The 25,701-nt window shown below is 39.4% G+C and overlaps 1 protein-coding gene and 1 pseudogene across 1 annotated transcript; both read left to right on the forward strand.

Moving 5' to 3' along the window:
• LOC134210722 (leukocyte receptor cluster member 8 homolog) overlaps window positions 1–25,701 on the forward strand; it is a 308,392-nt pseudogene that overhangs the window by 152,859 nt on the left and 129,832 nt on the right.
• On the forward strand, window positions 13,627–16,078 carry LOC134209181 (uncharacterized). Its single transcript, XM_062685165.1, has 4 exons — window positions 13,627–14,055; window positions 14,302–14,856; window positions 14,919–15,635; window positions 15,680–16,078. The coding sequence occupies exons 1-4, from the start codon at window positions 13,627–13,629 to the stop codon at window positions 16,076–16,078; spliced, it is 2,100 nt and encodes a 699-aa protein (XP_062541149.1).

Raw genomic sequence — 25,701 nt, forward strand, 5'->3', positions numbered from 1 at the left:
GCTCATTCGTGATATAACAGAAATGTAATATAGTGATATTTTTGTTTGCTTGAAAACGTGCCCATTCGCCCATTCGTACAACTTCCGAGGAGTCTTGATAGTATTTCCATAATCTTTGGCAAGAGTTGCTCGTTTTGCCATTCGTTTGAGAGTGCCACCAATAGCTTCGCAAGGGCCTTTTCCGTGCGATGTGAAAAAGTGCCATTCTGCTTCTAAGCCATGTTTTGAATTTAAATTACACAGACTTGCAAAGTTCCTTTTATTTTTATAATGTGCTGCAGCTCACCCAGACACAAAAGTAATTTTTGTAAAATCGATCGACTGTTTCAAAAAGTCAATTAATTTTAAAATGAATAAGTGAACAGCTTTTGTGTCATGGGTCATTACTTCTGATTAATAAAGCTAACGTTTTCTAATTAACCGTTTCTTTTAAAGTAAACTTCGAATGGATGTATTGTTGCCTGGAAATTATTCCAACCTTGAGCAGCATTCTGGATAATGAATGAATAATTTTCAGAGAAATCTAACAGTGCAAGTGTATTGCTGTTTGCAAATAATGTCATAAGTTATAAGTTTTTCAATTTTTTCAATAAAATACGATACAAAATCATCTACAGGCTTTATATCGGTTTCTAAATTACACCGTTCAGTGGTTAGCCTTTGCTGAAAAACAACATCTTCTTTTCCACTATTACAATTAAATATCACTTCAGTTTCGTTTCGACAACATTGCCCGTTTTCAAAGTAATTATTTTTTTTGTAATTGTTTTTAAGTTACTTCGATACAAAAAGTCAAATAAAACATAAACCCTTTTCAAATGTTGGTCCACAATTATGTTAGATTATGCTAAATTGCTTCCCAAACAAATTTTTATACGTCTAAAATTTGTCGTTGGTTGATGATAGGCTGCTGAACCTATAATTGGCGCTGTAGGCATAAAACACGCTGATAAATTTTCACTCAATATGGACATGAAAAAAGTTTTTGTTATATATATGCTATAAATATGTCACAGAAACATTATTCCCAGAAAAGTTAGATAATTGATATACCTATCTGCAGAAAAAATTTCATCAATTTCTGAGATGAGATTTTTTTATAATATCGATTTTAATTTTAAAAACAATTTGTTTAGTGTAGAAATCGGTTTTTTATTTTTTGGATATTTTTCCAAAAAACTTCTAGGAATTTCACGACAGTCCGCCATACAACACTTTTTTGAAGGTCTTGTCATTTCAGAGTTAGATCGATTTTTAAAAAAATCAATGAAACAATTAGGACCTTATCAAATGTTACTCTTGGCAATTTTTGAAAAACCAAGTATGCAGAGTGGCTTAGAAATACCATATCTTTATGCCCACCAAGTTTCATTCGATTCTGAGATGGTGCTGCCAGCCCCATAGAAGGGTTGGCGCGAAATTCGTCAATACTGGATTATCAGCAGATGGAAAGATTTTTTTTCATAGATTCCCATACCTTCAGCTCCATACGAAGAGAAGAAGTTGGCAAGCTGCAAAAAAGTTGATGATCCGAGTCTCGCCAGCATATCGGCTTTTTCGTTACCATCTATTCCACAGTGTCCTGGAACCCAATATAGATTGACTTGGTTGCGACAAATCAATTTTTGGAGGGACTGAACGCATTCCCAAACTTGTGCATGTTGCCGACTTTAGAGCATTCAAAGCTGCTTGGCTGTCGGACATTATGCATATATTTGAGTGTCTGTAGTTTCTACGCAAACATATTACAGAACACTCTAGAATTGCGTGAACTTCCGCTTGGAATACGGATGGTCAACTTCCCATGGGAATCGTTATGTCTATCCCAGGGCCAATATTGTGAATCGTATACAATACGGCAGACTTCAGTGGGCTGGTCACCTGGCTACACGCGGTGGGATCGGACCTGGGGACCCTGAACGTTCGGGGAAACTGGAGGAACATCGCCCAAGACCGACGATTATGGAGTTCTACAATACGCCAGGCATAGGTGTATCGACGCTGTAGCCAAATCAGGTACCAGGTAACCAGATATCCCAGGGCCAGTAACTCCTGCTACCACTTGGTTGTTAAGTTTTGGAGCGTCAATATAAAACGAATTTGACCCTGAGCGAAGTTTCAGTCCTCCATTTAACCATGCATTGCGCCCTTGCGCCCAGGATAAATTGCTTTGAACAGTCGATTGAAATTGTACTTTTTCTACATCCAGTCTTCATTGTTTAGTACTAGGGAGTTTATACTTTTTAAGAATGCTAAGATGACCCTTAAGGTCACCTCCTAAGAGGCTTTCGGATCTTCTGATCCTCCAAGCACTCTTTTCAGCTTGTAATTGTACAATTTGATGCAGAGGAAGCATGTACAGTAAAGCATTTAGTCTTCAAGATTACCTTTGTTTGGGTCCCTTCTCACTGCTCAATCTACGGCAATGAGAAGGCAGGCTCCGCTGGCAAAGGTGGGCGAACAGGAAGGTGAGGTTTATGATAGACAATTCTCGAGCAACGAGTTTTTTCCCATTAGTCCGTCAGAGTACTCTTCAAGCGGGCTTGGTAGTCATATGGCTACTGCTTCTGCCTCATACGCAGGAGGTCGTGGGTTCAATCCCAGGTCCGTTCCATTCATCCACTTTGTATCTTTCTCTATATTTCTCATGTTCTAGCAATCGCTAGAACTGGAAATGGACTTCCATACCGTTTCCATTACTATTTCTATACCTTCAACTTGAGTATTCTAACAGTAATCTGCTAGAATTGGAAATGAACTATAGAGCTCGTTTCCTACATCCAACTAGAAATTCCATCAGTTGCCTTCTCTATCTATCACATTGGCAGCTCGTTAACCAAGACGGACCTCTGCCTCTCGAACATAACCCAAAAATTCCAACAAATTCCGCATGAACTCGTGGCAAGTGCAGAGGTATATTCGGCTTGCAGTGGGTGAGTGATTGCATCATCATTTCCTTCCCCTTCCCTACATTGACTTGCATTCTGACGTGTCAGGCGCCAGATGACCTAACAAATGAGATCACCAGTACTTGTACATTGAAGATGTGTGCTAGTCCCAAGCAAGCATCTGTTGGTTCCCTGTGCAAGAACAGCTGATCTGGTCATAATGGAGTAGCAACTACGAGCAGTCAATCAAGCTCAAGCTCAAGCTCAAGCTTAGTCCGTCAGAGTACTCTTCAAAGTTGGCAAAGAAATTGGACACACAACGAACTTGTACGGTGGCTATTTTCCATAGTTCCAAAAGTTTCTGGGCGAGCGTGGTACAGAGGTGAGGACTTAAGTCGAGGCTCCATTCGCGTGATGTCGAGACTTATGTCCAATCACTATTCACTAAACGTACATTTGTACAGAATAAACCTTGTCGATAGCAACTTATGAAGGTGCGGAGCCGGTTATGATAACAGCAATCACGTAGTTTGGTTCTGCTCGGAAAATGACGCCTCCAGAGAGCAATTATTGGATACCCTTGTGGCCCGAGGTAAACAACCCTTCAGGGAAGTTCGAGGAGTTTTGGGAGATCGTGATGTTGTCTATATGCAGGCCATTTATGGTTTTCTTTGTTCTTCTGACATCAAAATTTAATATTTTGTTTTTTTTTTATTCTTTCTCCAAATTTTTTTGTTTAAAGTCTATGCCAGTCTGTTCCGTAGAGCTCCGTAGCTCTGGCCATCCGGAAGATGCTCCCATTTGCTCTCCATTCCTCGAGCACGACGACACACCACATCGTCCCTGACGCCAAATGCCCGGATGAGAAGCTGAAATTTCCTGATCCCAAATCCTAAGCCCCGTCCATCCTCAAACATTGTAAACAAACCTCGAGTCACCACTACTGCATCGTTTATTTCGTAATATCTAGGACACCGCAACTTCACCGGTTCACTGGATGCAAGGTATCTTAGTGTGGCATTATGTAGCTGTATATCGTTCTCAAAGTTCTGTGCAAAGTTATCCTAGCCCGGATTCAGGAGAAGATCGAAGTGACTCTCCGGCGGCAGCATGCCGGCTTCCGTGCCGGAAGATCCTGTGTGGACCATATTGTCACGCTCCGTATCATTCTGGGGCAGGTCAACGAATGTCAAGAGTCCCTTTACTTGGCATTCATTGACTACGAAAAAGCTTTCGACCTTCTCAATCACGAGAATATGTGGGGCGCCCTGAGACGCAAGGGGGTTCCTGAGAAAATCATCGCCCTCATCGAGGCCCAGTACGAGACCTTTTCGTGTAGAGTGCTGCACATTGGGGTCTTGTTTGACCCTATCCGGGTCGTAGCTGGTGTGAGGCAAGGATGATTCTATCACCGATACTGTTCCTTATCGTAATCGACGAGATTCTCGTAGGTGCGATTGACCGTGAACCAAACCGCGGATTGTTATGGCAGTCTACAACCATGGAGCACCTAAACGACTTCGAATTGGCTGATGACGTTGCACTCCTCGGACAATGGCGCTTTTATAGGTAGAGTAAGCTCAACGACCGTTGAGCGCTCCTCTTCGGCAGGTCTAGTTATCAACGTCAACAAATCTAAATCGTTGGATGTAAACAAGGCGACTCCTTTCAGTTTCAAATGGCGTCAGACGGCGGTACCAAGATCAACATAGGTGCACGGATCAAAAAAGCAAAGGCTGCCTTTGCGAGTTTAAGAAATATCTGAAAAACCAGGCAGATAAGTTAACGCACCAAAAACGAATTTTCAACTCTAACGTAAAATCTGTGCTGTTATACGCTATGGCGTGTATCAGTGGAGAGCACTCAACGGCTGCAGGTGTTCATCAACAGATGTCTGCGGTGTATAATTCGGGCCTGGCCGCCTCACAACTAGATCTCAAACAACGAGTTTTATCGTCTTTTTTAAAAGAGCAACAAAAATTTGGGATCGGAAGTGAGGCTGGGTCGGCCACACTCTACGTAGGTGCGGAAACGAAATCTGTAAGCAAGCATTAAACTGGAACCTAGAGGGACATCGCAGCAGAGGCTCATGAAGGCGAAGCCTCAATAAGTATAAAAGAAGTCGACCGAAATCTAACTTGGCAATAGGTGAAGGCGATAGCTGGATATCGCTCAGGATGGAGATCTTTCAAGTCGGCCCTTTGTTCCACCGGAGGTGTACAAGTCCCATAAAAAAAGAAAGTAAATTCGTGTGCACGGTTATATTTGATACTGGGTACCTTGCGGCGTGCACGGCGTGCACGCAGCTTGAAAAAAAGGTATGTGGATATCGGCCCTAAAAGTCCATAACAGGTCAGAAAGACATTTATAACAAATGTTGCTATTAAAAATCGAGTATACTTCTGCATCTTCATGAGCATTACGAGAGTTGGATTTCGATGAGAAAGAAGTGATTGAAAAAAAAAAATAAAGATAAAGATACGTTGAGCGAAGTGGCACCAGTTCACCACCCTTATAAATTAAAAGCTACCTTAATAAAGGTAAAATTACATAAAATTCAAGATCTTTTCAGACATAGGGCTCTATGATCAGGCTTCAACCTTTCGGGTAACAGCACAACGTTCTCAACTTAATTTGCTTTCTATTCCTTGGAATGGCTAATCTACATTGGCTACCCTTATTTGCGTTAAAGCGTCCTTCCAGTTCTCACCAAGATTTCAACGTCCTAATTTGCAAAATTTTCCCCTGCTTATTCAAAAAACGGATCCATAAATTACCTAATTACAATTCTACTACAATGTTGTAATATCCTAAATACCCTGGCACCTTTCTCTCTGAATGTACTGCACGGCAACAGAGAAACAAAGCTTGAGCCGAAATCTACACAATCACGGTGAAAACTTTCCACGTTAATGGAAATGAACGTTTTCGCCATTTACGTATACTCGGGGAACAAATTTAATTTCGCTTGCACTTGCGTCCCATCGTACCTTCACTAGATTCAGCGGAATATCCTGAAAGAGCGTTTCCGCTCATGACGGTAATGGAAGCTGCCGGTTTTTCTGCAGCGGTAGGTACCGTCGTGTAATTGTATTACGATTCGTCATATTTCGCATAGAATTCTATTTTGCAGAGAGTGCAAAATTTCTGCTTAGCTAATGTGATTAAAACTGAGTTCCAAGTTTTTCGGATAATTCATTTTCAGCTTTATTCTTCATCGAAATCCAATTTTCAATTTCCAATTAATTCCAAACGGTGCATCGGAAAGTTTCCAGGAGTGAATCACAGCATCCGGCGCACCTGATGGGGCCCGACTTGATATGGAATCGGATGTGGCGGTTTGACATGAAATCGGATACAACAATTCTGCATCTGCCTGATGTGGGCCTCCGTTACTCTGCGAGGAAAGTTTACGGAGCAACTAACGGTACGGATGACACTGGAAAATGAAACCGCCTGGTACTTGGGATGAGACGAAGTGAAATCAATTTCACAGTTGGATCATGATTGTCACGCTGCTGTTTTCAGATGTCGCTGGGTGCAATAATGCCAGTGACGGTGTGGTGGTTTCGGAGGATTGTCATTGTCTTTGACAAAATGGAATGCAAATCGATTTCAGGGGATGACGGCATGATGGATTGGATCGCTTTTGACGTCCTGAAGTGGGATGAAAACTCACAACGATCGGAACGTATCGATAGGTGAGGGATATGTGATTCGTGCAATTGATTTAAGTGCGATTATGCGTCTGTGCCTCTCATAACAGTAAGGGAAATTTTACTTCAGAAGCAAACATGGGTATTTTAGTGATGATGATGTGGTGTAGCAAGACACCAACCTAGTTATAGCTCTGGTCATATCTGATAAACGATTTGGTTCTGTTTATATTATTGTTTGTATTTCATCAAAATCTTGTATGAAAGGGGTGGGGTGGCTCCGTAAGCAGAGATATTGATGCGAAATCCACGGGATGAACAGAGAAAGTTCGTACAAACAATAATATAGTCAAGTCCCAGATTTACTCAATAGTAAGGGAGAAGAGCCCGCCCTCTATCCATGAAATGTGGAACAGTAAAAAATTGACAATCCCACTATCCAAATCACTTCAATCGTATGCCCTTATGGTTAATTATTTCATATGCGATAATATTAAAGTAATGCAATTTCAAGTGCGCCACCCCATCCTTGATGACCAGCAGAAAAAGCTTCTCTTGTGAGGATCATTGCCAGGGAAAATCAATTGGAAATGGAATATACGCTAGTGTGCTGCCAGGTATTGTGGAAGATGGTTGCAAAAGATAGTAACTGTTTCAATATAAGGAATGATTGTACAAATAATTCTAAGGGAATATTGGAAATTGAGCATTAAAGATTTGAACATAGGACTCAAAACAATTGTTTTTGTCATTCTATGTTGCCAGTTAGACAATCAACACTGGACATTGGACATATTAAAATCAAAAACAGATGTAAAATATAGTTAATCGTTGTTGAACATTGAACTCTAGACACTTTCCATTTGAGCTGGATATTACACAGTTATTTGATTTTTAAGTAACGTGAGAATTTCTAGCAATAAGACAAGTCAGAGGTGAACCAGTCAAGAGCTGAAAGCCTCTTTAATAAAGAAGAAAAAAAAAGAAAAAAATAAGACAAGTGAATCAAAGTCACTTCCCATTGCCAATAAATGCCTTTTCTGCACTGTTTCTAATTTAGTTCGTTGCTTGCTTCCTCACGGCAACTACTTGCATTACTTTCCCAGCAAGGGCTCTAAATTAATGAAATCTACTGCAAAGCATTCCATCTTCTGCTGGAGTTGTACTTCACCACCCTTCAGGAAGTAAACTGCAAGTTCTTAATTTAAACCTCGTCCGAGCTTCACAATCGCTTCGCATCGCAATGCAAAGCGACCCTTCTGTCAAGGTTGTACTCTGGAACCAGCAAGCAGGGTGGATACATAACACAATTCACCAAGTTCTGCAACATGGCAGTGCTCACAAACCATAAATCAAAACCGTTTTGCCCAAGCTCCGAGCCCCCATCAGTTCCCCCCGCAGTTGGCGCACCCCAAAGTCCAGCATGTTTGCCGAGAGAGAGAGATAGGATGTGCGCGCCGCACCTCTTTTCATGGCGCGGCGTTAAAAGGATTTTAATCTTTCATCATTCTTTCATCACACAAGTTGGGTGCTGCTGCTGTAGATGTTTGCACTGCCGATCTTTCACGTTCTTTCTGTTTGTCCTTTCAACCCGCACACATCATCCCCCTTCCTCATTGGTTCTGCTGCTTCCCTTCGGAGCTTTCTTCCGTCGAAAGACTCTGTTGGGAAGTCCTTTTGCCATTCACTGTATTTTGTCTGGGTTGTTTGTTAGCCTTTCGGAGTGATTCCATAGGCAAGACAGTAAAAAGAGAAAAAAATGACTGCAAAAGGCAACATTCTTTAGAACTCTAGTTTTTATTTCTAGCTTTTATAGTTTTCACGCTTTTGAATAATATGCATTCATGCTTGCTCCAGCGAAACATTGAACCTGATTGTTCCTTTCATGGGTTATACTTAAGGAATATACGACTTTACGTGTTTCTTAATAACGTCATAAAATCATCCTAGCAATATCGGACAGTCGACAATACATAGAACAAGGTATAGAATGTTTATATTTTGGCTGTTGAGCCTCTTTCCACAAGTGCTAGTCTGTTGATTCCAACGTATGATGTGTAAAGTATCAAGGTCAAAGAAAAATGTGGAACTGAAACTTCGGGCAACCAGATCACAGCAAAACCCACCAAATCCTATTTTCCTAAGCCCATCAGCTCATTAATTCCAGAGTACCTCAATTCGCATATTACTAAAATATTTAATTCCTAATTTTCCAAACTCGAATATTTCAAAATTTATAAGTCTCTAATTAACTAACTATTCAACTTTCTAAATTCTAAATTTTCAAGTTCCAAATACTTGATTTTCAAAATTGGTAGATTTCTAAATTCGTTTTCTTATTTCAAAATCCTTACTTCAAAATCTTAATATCTTCGATCCTAAATTCCTAAATTTCTAAATTCCCAATTCCTCAATTCCTCAATTCCTAAACTAATTGTTAAACACCTTTGTTCCTAAATTCCTAATTTTCCAAATGTCGTAATTCTTACATTTTAAAATTCTTATATTTCTGGGTATTTACCCAAATTCTAAAATTCCTAATTTCCCATATTCCTTAATTCCCAAATTTCTAAATAACTGAATTTCTGAATTCCTAATTCCTAATGTTTTAAATTTCTAAATTTCAAAACTCATCAACTCCTAAATTCCTAGATTTCTGATATACTAATTTCCTCAAATCCCAAATTACATAATTCCTAACTTCCTTAATTCTTAAATTCTCAAACTTCCATATTCACAGATTCTTTAATTGATTAATGAATTCCTAAATATTAAAGTCCCCTGATTTCTGAATTCCTTACTTCCTTAATTCCTAAGTTCACAAATTCTTAAATTCTCAAATTCCTGAATTCGGCACCAACATTTCAAAAGGGTGAAACTGCTGTTGTAAACAAAATCTTCTCACTTCACGCCCACCCACGCAATCCGGCGCCATTTAATAAAAAAAAGTATTCGCTGCTATCATCAGTGGTGTTGGATTGCGTAGATAAGCTCAAATTAGCCCACCAGCGACGTGAGCAGTTTTTGTTTACATAAGAAGCTTTGCCATTTTGAAAAGTTGGTGCTGAATTCCTGAATTACTGAATACCTGAATTCCAAAATTCCAAAATTGGTTGATTCCTGAATGCATCAATTATTTTAATTCCTGAATTCCCCATTTCCCCAATTCCTGAATTTCTAACGCACACTAACTGAATTAAACTCACAAATTCCTAAATTCCTGCATTCCTGAATTCTGAATTCATGAAATCCAAAATTCAACTATTTTTCAATTGTTCCTTAACTTCCAAATTCCTTGATGTGTTCAATTTCTGAATTCCTTAAAATCCTGAATCCATAATTCTTTAATAACCTTATATGTACTCAAATTCCTACAATACAATCCTACTTATTCCTACATTCTTGAATTTCCTAATTCCCAAATTCCTACATTCTTGAATTCCTAAAATACAAAATCACAAGATCCCAAATAGATGAATTTCTAAATTCTTAAATTCCAAAATCAAGAAATTCGCATATTCCTCAACTCCTTCATTTCTCAATTACTAAATTTATAATTTTCCAACTTCCGTTATTCCTTAACTAATAAATTCTAATTAATTGCATATTATTCGGCAACTCGGCCGTACGAAAACCATTTTTTTGTTAAATATCTTGGCTGTGCATATGCACAGCATATGTTTCGAAATGGACAAATTGATATGAAATTTGCGAAAAAGAATCCACGTGTCTTGGAGGGACTCGAACCCTCAACCTCCTACTCTCTAGATAGGCGTGATAACCCCTACACAACAAGACCACTTAAAGGTCACGTTTGCGGAAAAGCCATCAGAATCCGAGTACCAACCTCCACCGCGGTTAGCTCTCTTTTTTGCAAATTGAATATCTTTCGGATGCTTGATTTGCCCAATCTCCACATTTGCTTTACTGTTGTATATCCACAGCCAAGCGAGTGCACATTGTTTATTAAACGAGAGGATCGCACTCCATGCCATGGTCTTTCACCGTCATTAGTCGTCTGAGTACACGCGACCGTTTACGTAAAGGCAATCAAACTCATCAAATGCTTTAGCCAAGCAAGCCTTTGGCACAGCAGAGTGCGATTGAATTCGCATTCTATACCGTCCCGCCCAGTCCGTTGCTGGGGGGCATGGAGTGCGATCCTCTCGTTTAATAAACAATGTGCACTCGCTTGGCTGTGGATATACAACAGTAAAGCACATGTGGAGATTGGACAAATCAAGCATCCGAAAGATATTCAATTTGTAAAAAAGAGAGCTAACCGCGGTGGAGGTCTGATGGCTTTTCCGCAAACGAGACCTTTAAGTGGTCTTGTTGTGTAGGGGTTATCACGCCTATCTAGAGAGTAGGAGGTTGAGGGTTCGAGTCCCTCCAAGACACGTGGATTCTTTTTCGCAAATTTCATATCAATTTGTCCATTTCGAAACATATGCTGTGCATATGCACAGCCAAGATATTTAACAAAAAAATAATAAATTCCTAAATTCCCAAATTTCAAAATTTATAACTTTACAAAATTCCTCAATTTTGAATTTTGAAATTTCCCAATTACTAAATTTATGAATTTCCAACTTTCCTAAATTTTAAACACACAAATCAGTAAGATCTTAAATTCCTAAATTTTTAAATCCCAAAATAAGAATTCAGAAGTTCCAGAATTCCAAAATCTCCAAATTCTGAAAATTTCTCTATTTGAAAATTCCTAAATTTCTCAATGGCTAAATAGCTGAATTTCTTAACTTCCTTAATTCCCAAACTTATAAGTTTCCAAACTTTACATTCATAAGTTCCTGAATTCTACAGAATCCTGGACCCATAAATTATAAAATTTCTAAATTCCTATATTTTTAAATTACCAAGTTCTCAAATTCCTTAATTCCAAAATTCCTAAACTCCCAAACTAATAAATTTCTTAATTCCAAGATTCCAAAATTCCAAAATTCCAAAATTTCAAAATCATAAAATTCAAAAATTACTCCAAAAATCCAAAATTTCAAATTTCTACGATTCTAAAATTTCTCAAATTCTAAATTCGTGGATTTCTCAATGACTAAATACTTGAATTCCACAATTCCTTAATTTCTAAGCTTACAAAGTTCCAAACTTTACATTCATAAGTTTCAGAATTCTACTGAATTTTTGAATTCCTTAATTTCTATAGTCTTAAATTAACAAATTCTCAAATTCCTTATTTTCAAAATTCCCAAACTCCCAAACTAATAAACTTCTGAAGTCCAAAATTTTTAAAATTCCATGATTCCAAAATCATAAAATAAAAATTCAAATGTTCCAAAAATCCAATATTTCAAATTTCCCAGATTCTAAAATTTCTCAAATTCTAAATTCCTGAATTTCCAACTTTCATAATATCTAAACTAACAAATTCCTAAGATCTTAAATCCCAAATTGGTATTCCAAAACTACAGATTTCCAAAATTCCCAAATAGGAAAATTTCTGAATTACTAAATTCTTAAATTTCTCAATGTCTAAATACCTGAATTCCCAACTTCCTCAATTTCTCAACTTACAAATTCTTAAACTTTACATTCACGAATTCCACAAAATCTTGGATCTATAAATTCTTGAATTCCTAAATTTCTACATTCTTCAATTTCCAAATACTCAACTTCCTGTATTCCTGAATTCCAAAATTCCTAAGCTCCCATACTGAAATATTTCTTAATACTAAACTTAAAAAATTCCCAAATTCGAAAATTCCATAATTTTTCTAATTTCTAAATTTCTCACTTAATAAACTCCAGAATTCCTAAAGTTACAAGTTTCCAAACTTTACATTCATAAATTACTGAATTCTACAGAATCCTGAACCCCTAAATTTTTAAATTTCTAAATTCCTACATGCTTAAATTACCAAGTTCTCAAATTCCTGAATTCCAAAATTCCTAAACTCCCAAATAAATTTCTTGATTCCAAAATTCCAAAATTTCAAAATTCCATAATTCCAAAATTTCCAAACCATAGAATTCAAAAATTACTCCAAAAATCCAAAATTTCTCAAATTCTAAATTCGTGGATTTCTCAATGACTAAATACTTGAATTCCACAATTCCTTAATTTCTAAGCTTACAAATTTCCAAACTTTACTGTTCCCAGCAGTTGTCTTTGACGATAGAAGGTCAGAAGAGATATGCTTTGGAAGATGTGCGCACCGTTAAGGAGCTCTCTCTTCCGGAGCAAACAGTCCTGTACGACGAACTAGGAGAGAGGTACAATTATCTTCGTGGACTGCCAATAGCGAGCTATGTAGATATCGTTCCTCGAATTCTCATAGGAGTGAACAATCTGAACTTGATTCTGCCAGCAAAAGTGAAGGAAGGTAATCGTCGTGAAACCTTTGCGGCAAAAACAAGATTTGGTACGGAGGACATGCAGAACGGACCGTAGCCCGACCACTAAACTTCCACACGTGTGGGTGTACCAGCGATGAAGATCCGCACAATACGGTGAAACAATACTTCGCAATGGAGGAAGTCGCTACTACATTGAAGGTAGAAATGTTTTCAGAAGAAGAGAAACGCGCGCAACGGATTTTGGAGGATACAACCATTAGAAACGGAAACCGATTCGAGACGGGGCTACTATGGAAATGCGATCAAATCCAGCTACCAGACAGTTTCCCCATGGCTCTGCGTCGGTTACAGTGCCTTGAGAAGCGAATGAATAGAGATCCTAAGTTGCGGGACAACCTTCAACGCCAGCTACTAGAATACCAGCAAAAGGGATATACGCATAGGGCCACAAAAGCAGAACTAGCAAACGCAGAGAGAGATAGGATTTGGTATCTACCCCTGGGAGTGGTAATAAACCCGCGAAAACCAGAAAAGGTCCGCTTGGTATGGGACGCAGCAAAAGTGCAACTTGCAACTCGCTATTACTTAAAGGACCAGATCAACTGACATCGTTACCAGCCGTCCTGATGCGTTTCAGGCAGTTTGGCGTAGCAGTTTCGGCGGACATACGCGAAATGTTCCACCAAATACGTATCCGTGAGAAAGATCGTCACTCATTAAGGTTTCTCTGGCGGAATAACCCTATAGACATGCCAGGAATCTATGTTATGGACGTGGCTATCTTCGGAGCAACGTGTTCTCCAGCATCCGCTCAGTTCGTGAAGAACAAGAATGCGAAAGAGTTTGAAGACCAGTATCCGCGAGCAGTTGAAGGTATCGTTAACAACCACTACGTTGACGACTCGTTGGAGAGCTACAGTAGTGTGGCCGAAGCCATACGCGTGTCGGAAGAAATGCGGATGATTCATCAAAACGGAGGTTTCGAGTTGAGGAACTGGCTGTCGAACAAGGAAGAAGTGCTGCGTAGTCTAGGTGAAACAAAGCCATCCGTTGATAAGAACATCGGTCCAGACAATAAGGAGTTTGAACGTATACTGGGGTTGCTGTGGATGACCAAGAAAGATGAACTTTGCTTAGCTACATCAGTACAAGAACCAATTCAAAAATTAATCGATGAGGTGAAAAGACCCACGAAAAGGCAAGTGTTGAAGTGCTTAATGGGTTTCTTTGATCCTCTGGGCTTGTGGAGTGTTTTTCTTGTTCACGGAAAAGTGTTGTTGCAAGATATCTGGCGGAATGGAACACAATGGGATGAACAAATTGATGATGCAGCATTTGAGCGCTGGAAAAAGTGGACAGGCTTGATCCCAACCATCAGCGAGAACCGGATACCTCGATGATACTTTGAGAACGCGACCATAAAGCACTATCAGAAGCTTCAGCTGCACACGTTCGTCGACGCCAGTGAGGTGGCCTACGCAGCTGTATCGTATTTCCGTATAACGAATCCGGACGGGGTTGTGGAATGCAATCTAAGTGCGACAAAGACTAAGGTGGCACCACTAAAACCGTTATCGGTACCTAGATTAGAGCTACAAGCAGCAGTATTGGGAATCCGTTTAATGCAGTTCGTCGAAGAAAGTCACACCGTGAAGATTCAGCAACGTTTTGTTTGGAGTGATTCAGCAACTGTTCTAGCTTGGTTACGTGCTGATCATCGGAAATATAAACAGTTCGTGGCGTGTCGCGTAGGCGAGTTGCTGACAGCATCCGAAGTTCGCGAATGGCAATGGGTGCCATCAAAACTTAATCCTGCAGATTTGGCCACTAAATGGGGAAAGGGTTACGCTCAAGATGTGAATGGCGCTTGGTTCAGCGGACCAGAATTCCTGAAGAATCCGGAATCTGAATGGCCAAAACAGAAAACCACTTTGCTGTCTACAGCTGAAGATCTGCGTCCGTGTCATACGCATCACATAGTGACTATGCCAGTTATGATATTTGAGTTGGAGCGATTTTCTCGCTTACCGCGGCTAATTAGGTCGGCGGCAGCATCATTAATTGGAGGCGAAAGCCAAAGGGTGAAGAATCGATCACTGGGTACTTGAAGTCGGACGAACTGCAAAATGGTTTACGGACGATTATCCGCCTAACGCAATGGCAAGCTTTCCCGGATGAAATGGTTCTCCTCACGCGAAATCAACAAAGGTCGGAGGAGCATCAAGTGCAGTTAGAAAAATCGAGCCTGTCGAGGCTGTCACCAATGTTGGATGAATTCGGGATACTCAGAATTGATGGACGCATCACAGCAGCTTCGAACGTAACTGAGAATACCAAGTTTCCTATCATTCTTCCCAAGAAACATCGATTCACCTTTCTTCTGCTGGACGATTACCATCGAAGATTTCGCCATTGCAACATGGAAACCGTGGTAAATGAGGTGCGCCAACAATACTATGTACCTCAACTAAGGGTCGCAGTAAAACAGGTCGCAAAAGCCTGTCAATGGTGTAGAATCTATAAGGCAAAACCGAATATGCCAAGAATGGCTCCGCTACCGTCGGTACGATTAGCATCGTTCCAGAGGCCATTTACCCACACGGGCCTCGATCTCTTCGGACCATTGTTGGTGAAAATTGGTAGGGGTACGGCGAAGCGGTGGGTTGCTGTATTCACCTGCCTCACCATTCGTGCTGTCCACGTTGAGGTGGTACACAGTCTCAGTACAGAGTCTTGCATCAAAGTCATCCGTATGTTCGTTATCCGCCGTGGATCACCAGCTACGATCTACTCTGACAACAGAACCAATTTTCGAAGAGCAAATCGCCTCCTGGTGCCTGGGAGCGAATGGTACGCTCAATCAAAACAGCCATGGATGCTGCGTTCAACAGTCATGGAAAGCTGGACGACGAAACGTTAGTAACGCTAGTGGTAGAAGCAGAAGCATTAGTGAACCGCCGTCCGCTGACGTACCTGCCGATCACCTCCGAAGAAAGCGAAGCTTTGACCCCGAATCTTTTTCTGCTGGGCAGTTCAAGCGGAGTACATCAGTCAGCAGATGGCAACGTAGTGGCCGTTTTGCGGACATCATGGGATCAAATCCAACTCCACTTAGATACTTTCTGGAGGAGATGGATCAGAGAGTACCTTCCAACCCTGACCAGGCGTACGAAGTGGTTTGGAGATGTGAAAGCTGTGTGACTTGGTGGTGATCATCGACGAGACTACCAGAAATAACTGGGGAGGCCGTATACACGAAGTGATTACAGGGAGAGATGGGAGATGCCGTCAGGCTATAGTTGAAACTGCGAGGGGGTTGATACGAAGGCCTGTGGCTAAGTTGGCAATATTGGAGGTAGATGGTGATGGTAAAACTGGACCAAATGGCCAGTGTTACGGGAGTGAGGATGATGGTTCTGGGAACACTGTTAAGGGTCAGTTGCGCACGGTTCTCACTGGCATGGCCGTCAGACCAGCTGTCACGATGAAAGAGACGGGAGAGATGAGACCCAGGATGTCACACGATCAACAGAGGCTATTGTTGAATATTAACAAAAACCAGTCAAGCGTGCTTCAGAAAAGGTGGAATTAATTTAGAAAAAAGTGAACTTTATTATTATCTACTATTATATCTTACAGCTAATATGTGAATCCTTATGAAATAACTTAACTCTAAAGTTGAAAACATAATTATTGATCCTACGACTATTGTAAATAGTTGCATTTCGTAAGTTGTATATGAGATTGTTAATACCTAACCTAATTTGTGCTGTATCATGCAGGAAAAGTGTGCTAAAACCTCTTACAATCGAATTATCCAAAAATTATACACGAATACGATTTTTTGTGAGTACAAATTGAACTTATAAATTATTCTTAAACTAATCGTCAATAAAACATACAGCTAAAGCTTATGTTACACCAAAACTAAAGGTGTTTTCGTTTGCTCGAAGAAAATCGACCTATGGGTAGTTCGACTAGTGGGAACATTTACATTCATAAGTTTCAGAATTCTACTGAATTTTTAAATTCCTAAATTCCTACAGTCTTAAATTGACAAAACTCCCAAACTGAATGAATTCTGAATTCCAAAATTTCAAAATTTCATAATTTCAAAACCATAAAATAAAAATTCAAATATTCATAAAATCCAATATTTCAAATTTCCCAGATTCTAAAATTTCTCAAATTCTAAATACCTGAATTTCCAACTTTCTTAATATACAGACTATCAAATTCCTAAGATCTTAAATTCAAAATTGGAATTCCAAAATTACAGATTTCCAAAATTCCCAAATAGGACAATTTCTGAATTACTAAATTCTTAAATTTCTCAATGACTAAATACCTGAGCTCCCAACTTCTTTAATTTCTCAACTTAAAAATTCCCAAACTTTACATTCACGAATTCCACAAAATCGTGGATCCCTAAATTCTTGAATTCTTAAATTTCTTTATTCTTTAATTTCCAAATACTCAACTTTCTATATTCCTGAATTCCAAAATTCCAAAACTCCTATACTGATATATTTCTTAGTCCCAAACTTCAAAAATTCTATAATTCTAGAATTCCAAAATCGTAAAATTCTGAAATTTCAAAATTTCTCATTTTTTTTTTAATTTCTAAATTTCTCAAATTCCTTAATTCCTAAACTAACAAGTTTCCAAACTTTACATTCATAAAGTCCTGAATTCTACAGAATCCTGGTTCCTACATTTTCAAATTTCAAAGTTTTCCAATTCCTGAATTCCAAAAAACCAAAATTTCAAAATATTTCAAAAATATTTCAAATATTTCAAAATTCCAAAACTCCTCATTTCCTAAATTTTTACATTTCTCAGTTACCGTCTTCGAGGTGACAATGGGTTAAATGGGGGTGAGAATAGGTCACTGTTTCAACTACTTAGAATGCTTGTAGAATAGATTCAATGCATCTGAGGGCAAGAAGACTGAAATATGAGAGATCCTTTTGAACGATTTTGCTCTTCAACCTCAAGACTGCCGGTAAGAGTGATGACCCATTCTCACCCCGTACCCATTGTCACCCCCGATGACGGTACTAAATTGTATGAACTTCCAACTTCCTTAATTTTTAAACTCATAAACTCCTAAATTCCCCAATTCCAAAATTTCAAAACTCCCAAATTCCAAAACTTTTTTATTTAAAAATTTATAGTACATTCAAAGTCAATTGCCTATATGCCGGGTATTAAGCCACCCGGAGTGGACTGGGGGACTGGGGTCGTGGGATCAAACCCCACCGAAGGGGCGGTTACCCTCCAATACCTTTTCCGAACTAAATCTATCACATGTTGTACATATGCATAATCAAGTTTCAGACATAGTAATTAAAAATTTATAATTTACTAAGTTTTCTGAACTATCAACTTCTATAATCACAAAACTCATAAAATACGTAATTCCGAATTTTCAAAATTTCTAAATTCCAAAATTCCTCATTTTATAGATTACTAAATTCATTAAATTCCTGAATTCCCGACTTCGTTTTTCTATTTTTAATTGCTCTTTTTTAGGAAAGTTCTTAATTTTTGTGAAAAAAAATTATTTGGTGGAAAATTTTGTAATTGTTATTGCTGATATTTATTTATTTATGGAAATTTTGTATTTTTCTCAATGGAACATTTTGATTTCTTTAGGGCTCAAGACTCCATCACACCGTTTTGAAAATTAATGACTGTATCGCTTGTTTGTACAAGTGTTGCAATTGGTACGAAAAATGCCAGCTGATGCATAATGATGCCAGACTTGACGAAATGTTTATATTATATTTATTATTTGTTCAATCCGACGAACAGCAATGATTTTTTCCAATAAATAAATCTGGTAACGGTGAAGAGATGATGTTGGCTGGCGTATACGTTCAATTGTTCGGATTGAATGAAGTTGTATAGCGTAAATTTTAAACTTACCATTTTAGTTATTGCCCTAGTGAATTTGAGTCTTCCGTATTTTATTACATTCACAAAACGGTCGATCATAACCTGTATAAAATATGATTCGCAGTTAAAATGACGAATTGATACAATGGGAAATAACCCCTGTCCCAAAAACATAAAGGTTGTAAAGAAGGTCGTACAATGAAAAGCTGATGGACAGGAAGTCAAAAGGATAAAAGCATTTCGTGAATGGTCCAAATGACAAAGGTTTTATAGGATGATGGAAAGAGAATTGCCTATGTTACAGCAAACAAGCTGTTGAAAATAGGATTGATTTTCAAAATATAACTTTATGCATATTTCTTCTTCGTTTGTTATTAGACAGGTCTTCAGATACAGACCACGATTTTTGCAAATCTGATAGTTGAAGCTAATTTATTTAAATGTTGGTAAAAGTAAGTAAAAGTAAACTTGCAAATATTACACTTTTTAGGATCAGATAAGTCCCAAACATTGAAAAACAGCAGTAAATCATACCCAAATTCAACAGGAATCAGTTATACTAGACGATATTCCCCGTCTCTCTAGCTAAAGACTATATTCTCATGCATCCACTCTACATAACATGTTACAAAATGAAACCGGAGTAATCAATATCCGCACCTTTCTCCCACTAAAATATTTCTTACAATTCAATCTTCATCAAAAAACCCTGGCTGACGATCGAGGAAAATAAATTTCCATCCCGCCAATAAATTGCCTAATGAACGCATAAATCCCCTCTTGACAAGTGGTTCGTCTTTTTTTGCGCTATTGAGAGCGCACATTTGTGACTCATAAAAGACCCCCCCCCCTCCTTCTAAACCTCTCGAACATTGTCATCATCGTCGTTGACAACGTGACGGAGATGAAGCTTTTGACGCTTCGTCTTCGTGACCATTTTAAGACGTCCACCATGTACGAGCAACTTGTTCTGAATACAATAAGTGCCGCATAAAAAATAATCGATAGGAAAAAAAATAAAGATATAAACCAATTTATTGTTATCTCGGGTGCGCTCCTTTATAAGCGTTAAAAAGCCACACGCCAAAAGCCAACGTTTTTTTCAATGAAGTATACAACGGGAGGGATTTTCATAGGGAGTTAGGCCGTCAGGCGAGAGATGCCGCATACGATTCCGTTCATTACGTGCTTGACATATGATTTTCCGACAACAGCAACGGCGGGCTTCCCAGATTTGGATGACGCCATCCATCGTCGCCTTTCCCTCCAAGGAGATAGCTGCTATGGCTTTTCTTTTTAGATCTCGTCACCGAGCTACACTGGTGGGCGAAATTGGAAAAGTTTAATTTTGAATTGAAAATTGGGAGTAATTCCAAATTACGACCCTCGGGCACGTAGTACTTAAAGCCTTCTCTAGCAATTATTGTATTTGGAGCTAGAACATGATCCTTGATATTGTTTTTGATTTTGGTCTACAAGGGCAACCAAAGAGACCATGCTACACCCCATTCAGATTTCGACATTTATGATAATATATAAAGAATAAATTGATGCCACTTTAACATGATATTTATTTTTTCGTCTTTATTGATTAGATTTAAAACAGTATTACGATAAATGACGTAGTCTGAATAGGGTATTAGGGTGATTGTTCGACAAAACTACAACCCGGCTATCTTGACAGGCACGTGCCTTTTTCAATATTTTTTTAGGAGCACAAGTTGAAAGAATCATGGGATGGAAAGAATAGTAGATGATAATTTTGCTTACTTATGCTGAATACTAGACCTCTTCATGTTTTCAAAAAGTATCAAAAATTCGACCGGTCAGCCCAGCATCACAATTCTTATGCTAAAATAAGTCTCCTGTCAAATTGTCAGCTAATTCGGATAAAATTTCGAGGTAGCTCAAGTCACAAAACACTAAATCGTTTTTGGGCTATTTTCAATTTTGGAAAAAATATAACAAGAGATATAAACGTCGAAAACTATCGCAACAACATCTATACGGAAGCTTTTGGTGTGCTCTACAGGTCTTATGAACATTGCGATTTGTTCCGTTCACGTTTTGTCCATGTTAAAGTGATTTTTAAGCTTTTAAGTGCATAAAAATACTGTTTCCCCCAAAAGTCGTTGTTTTACAAAATTAATGAGTTTATGACAAATGATTGTTAATTTATTATATTATTATTCCTCTTTTATCCCTGGAAATTTGAGCAATATAATTGCTTATGTGCGATTCACCGTTAAATTCTTAAAAATCAGAAGCTGAACATTTGTCATAAATTTGCACGCTGAGATTTCTTCAAACAAATTGTTCAAACAAAGAGCTTCGATTTCACTTGTTACTACGATGCACTCAATGTTAAAAGCATGCAGACAAAACAAAACAAAATTTGGAAGTCGTTTGTTGTAAGCATCAAATATCATATGATTTGATTTATGTCTTGTTCGAACAACTTGAAGTAATTGCTTGAAGAAATCCTAACGTGCAAATTTATGACAAATGCTAAGCTTCTGATTTTTAAGAATTTAACGGTAAATCGCACATGGGTAATTATATTACCCAAATTTCCAGGGAAAAAAGAGGAACAATAATATAATAAATTAACAATCATTTGTCATAAAGAAAGAATTTTGTAGAACAACGACTTTTGGGGGAAACAGTATTTTTATGCACTTAAAAGCTTAAAAATCACTTTAACATGGACAAAACGTGAACGGAACAAATCGCAATGTTCACAAGACTTGTAAAACACACCAAAAGCTTCCGTATAGATGTTGTTGCGATAGTTTTCGACGTTTATATCTCTTGTTAGATTTTTTCCAAAATTGAAAATAGCCCAAAAACACTAAATCGACTTGAGCCACCTCGAAATTGTATTCGAATTAGCTAAAAATTTGACAGGAGACTTATTTTAGCATAAGAATTGTGATGCTGGGCTGACCGGTTGAATTTTTGATACTTTTTGAAAACATGAAGAGGTCTACTGAATACATAACCTAAGGGGAATAGAGACGTCTGTTATGTACTGCAGAAAAATATGAGTAAACAAACATGTGGTGAATTTGAGTAGAAGACATGTGGTGAATTTGAAGTTTATCTCGGTATTAATTGTATATTCACCTTCTGATGATTATACATTTATTCCAGTTGTGAATTTCAAATTCACCACTCGTTTTCCGACTCCCAGTCCAATCCAACAAGTCCAAATCAGACGTAATGATGTTCGTACATTGTGAACGGACGAGTTCCGGGAAGTGGATAAGCCGGCTGGTGTTGACAACGTCCGCGACGGTTCTAGTTCGTTTCTTGGAAATCTCCTTCACCATGTTTGTTCTGGACATACATGCACTGCGAGTGACTTCAGTTTGTTCAGAATACGGCAATAGTACATATGATTCGTCCTTTGGATGTAGGAGTTTACCTGGAATAAGGGGGTGATTTTAATCCCGGGCGTTGACCTGGGTAAGGCAATGGTGGACATTATTTCTTTGTTGAAAATAGGCGTTTGCCTGAATTGAGACAATCTTAGATTTAATCCATTCTTCAAAAGTAGGTATTTGTCCGGAATCAAGATTCTTTTATTTGAATGTAGGCGTTATGCCAATTGTCCGTTATGCCAAATGACAGTTATGCCAAAAGGCCTTTATGCCAAATGACCTTATGCCAAATGGCGTTATACCAAATGACTTCATGCCAAATGACCTAGGCCCGATTTCACGCACTTGTCGTCATTTGGTAGCCGGCTGACTGGGCGCACTTTGCAACTTTGCTCATGGCTCCTTGGGCCTTCCTTCTGATAGCCTTGCCTTGCTTACCTACGACAACTAGCAGAATGTTATCCGCTTAAACAAAGATAGCGAACGAGGTGAGCTGTTTAGGCACAGTACGACTAGGAGTGTGGCGAGGGGCGTGGGGCGCAAACGAGAATGGAGAGATGTGGCCTCGAACCGTGTATTGTGGTGTCAAATTGTGATCAGTGTTATTTGTTTAAATGTGAGGTAAATATATGGAATGAATGAGAATTTTGGAGGCAGAAACTTCTTCCAGGATGGTTGCTGCTGGTACACGTTTTGGTTCACTTCGGCGAATTACTTGTATCGGCCACCGAATATGGTGGCGGATGTTGTCTGGTGTACCTCTTGAAGAGCGATCGCTGCAGGTTCGTAACTAGATACTAGCAGCTCAAAGTCACATAAGTTGTACAAGTAGCCATTGACGTTCCATTGGAGTGCCATCGTAGTTCCGCTGAGACTAGCTCCAGTCCTTATGGGGGGTATTTTCACACTGACAGGGCCGTGGGTACTCGGACACCCATCTGGTTCTTGCGTGGTACCGAATTGGTGGAACTACCGTCCCTGTAAAGGTAAGCACGATCGCTGGTGTGTTGATTAACTTACCCTCTGCCATCCTGCGTTTGATCCTGTAAATCTTCTTGACTCCCTGGTCTTGGAGTTCAAGATGTAATCGTCCGTGAGATCTGCTGCATCAATGCACAAAACCGCACATTTGAATGCTTTCTCGATGCACCGCCGATCGCTCCGCGATGAAGAAATGGGTTGGCTAGTAGAAACGCGTTTACTCCCTGCCATCTCAGGATTTGTAGCCGTCGAGTTTGTTGGGTCCATGTAGGTCGGCAGTCGATGTCCCTTGAATTCACCTTCGACTGTCGAGTCTGTCAGAGATTGTTATTAGGAACCCCTAAGTCATCTAGGCAGAAGGAGTGGCGCATGGTCATTATCCCACACTCGCGAGCGAAGCGGAGCGGAGCGTAGCGAAAAAAAACTACGACTGTGCTCCGACAACAACACGCACTAGTAGGTAAACGCATCAGTGTGTTTGGTTGGCACCTCGCCGCATGAAGGGCACGCAGACTACAAAATACCATGCTTCTCCTCTAGGAAGGCCACATACCACTCCTATATGAAAAAATTCAAATCATTTTTGAGATGTACGTATCCAGCATTTTGCGCTCGATAATGGCGGCCCAGTGATTTTGACATTCAAGAGGTAGAACATATTTCGGTTCAATCAAAGTTAATTGCCTATTTCCGGGGATTAAACCACCCGACTTGGACGTTAATTTACAATGTTATGAAAACTCATATGTGAATATGTACGTTATGTGGAAGATATTGATTTGGAAAATGTATTGGAGGTAACCACTTTCCCTTCGATGGGACTCGAACCCATGACCCTACAGAACGCTAGACTGGTGCTTCAACCAACTAAGCTACGAAGGACCTCCGTCGGCCTTCGCAACCTAGCGGCTACTGAACGAGCTCGAGATTCCCAAATTGGACGCATAGTCAAATCACTCGCAATCCATTTCTCAAGCCAATACTTCCACATGTGTATGGTACACGTCCACATTAGAGGAGCGTGAGTATTAAGAAAGTCTGGCGGCTGTACACATTCTTCATCAGCAACTGTACTGATCAAGTAAGGTTGTGTGATCTATTTGCCAGTCGGTCGTCAAGCTCAGACCCGACCGCATTGCGTAGGCAAGAGCACGCAAATCAGGTTCAGTTCAATCAAAGTTAATTGTAGTTTATTATTTTTGTAGTTTATTTTATTTTGTTTATTTTTTAGGAAAAGGGAAAAGCCCGTTTGAGTTGAACTCTTTTTGTTCTCTCTCAAATGGGCGCAAAACCTCTTCGTCTTTTCGTACCAACAGAATACAATTTCACTCCTTACAATGTTATGAAAACTCATATGTGAATATGTACGTTATGTGGAAGATATTGATTTGGAAAATGTATCAGTAGCCGCTAGGTTGCGAAGGCCGACGGAGGTCCTTCGTAGCTTAGTTGGTTAAAGCACCAGTCTAGCGTACTGTAGGGTCATGGGTTCGAGTCCCATCGAAAGGAAAGTGGTTACCTTCAATACATTTTCCAAATCAATCCAGCTTTCCACGCTTGCCATAATGGCGGATGCTATAAAAAGTTTGGCATTAACTGCTTCCAGACACTGAACTGAAATCATCGTCTAAGCAGGCGTTGATGCTCTTCGTCGCAAACGACAACCCAACATTTGTTATTTTTTCGACAACAATCTACTCGAGTATCCAACTTCAACATTTTTACATTTTATCATATGAGTACATTTTGCCCGTCAAGCTCGCCCATAAGTGGTGGTCAGAAAAAGTTTTCTACATCCGTTCTCACTATATCGCACAACAGCTCACCATTGAAGTAAAGAACCTCAATTATATTTATGGGAGAATGATTTTGTTGCTTTGCTCTAAGTCTTCTATCGACCCCGGGAGATCTGCTCAGGCCCAGAAGGAGAACTACCTAAGCCCCAAGCGCAAAAGTCAGTTTCTAACAGCTGGCGATCTTCGGTGGTTTGATTTTGTGGACATCGAATCACAGAAAATTTGAAGAGCTCTCCATCTTCGAAAACGTATCAGCCTTGTCGCTACACCGGCTCATAAACATCATGAACACTTCTGGCATAAATAGAAGCTCGTATACGACATATGTTACATATATGTAACATTGGTCCATGCGGCTTTAGACCGGCTTTTGCGACCCCAGACCCGGGGCTTCGACAATAACTGCCTCTGCATGCTCTATCAATGGAAAGGGGGGAGCGAAGAATTATGCTAGGGCTTCATCCGACAAGTACGACATTTTTCGGGATAAGACCTACTCCAAGTTGGCGTGCAGCAAGAATCTTCCAAAATGGGCCCGGGGATTATTTAGGGCAAAACACATTTCCCTCCACGCCACTCCGTTTTGTATAAGAACTTCTCGCATCGTGAGTCAATAAATTCTATACAAAGCAGTACTGGATAATATTCTTATACCTAATAAACTGGACGACAACGGTGTTTATTCTTAAGCTCCATTCCGATTATTGTTTGTAGAAGCTGAGTGAATATTGGGGTGGCAGTAACTCACCAGCTACGGAAACTG

Source organism: Armigeres subalbatus, chromosome 2, assembly GCF_024139115.2.
Source record: "Armigeres subalbatus isolate Guangzhou_Male chromosome 2, GZ_Asu_2, whole genome shotgun sequence".
Classification (NCBI taxonomy): Eukaryota; Metazoa; Arthropoda; class Insecta; order Diptera; family Culicidae; genus Armigeres; species Armigeres subalbatus.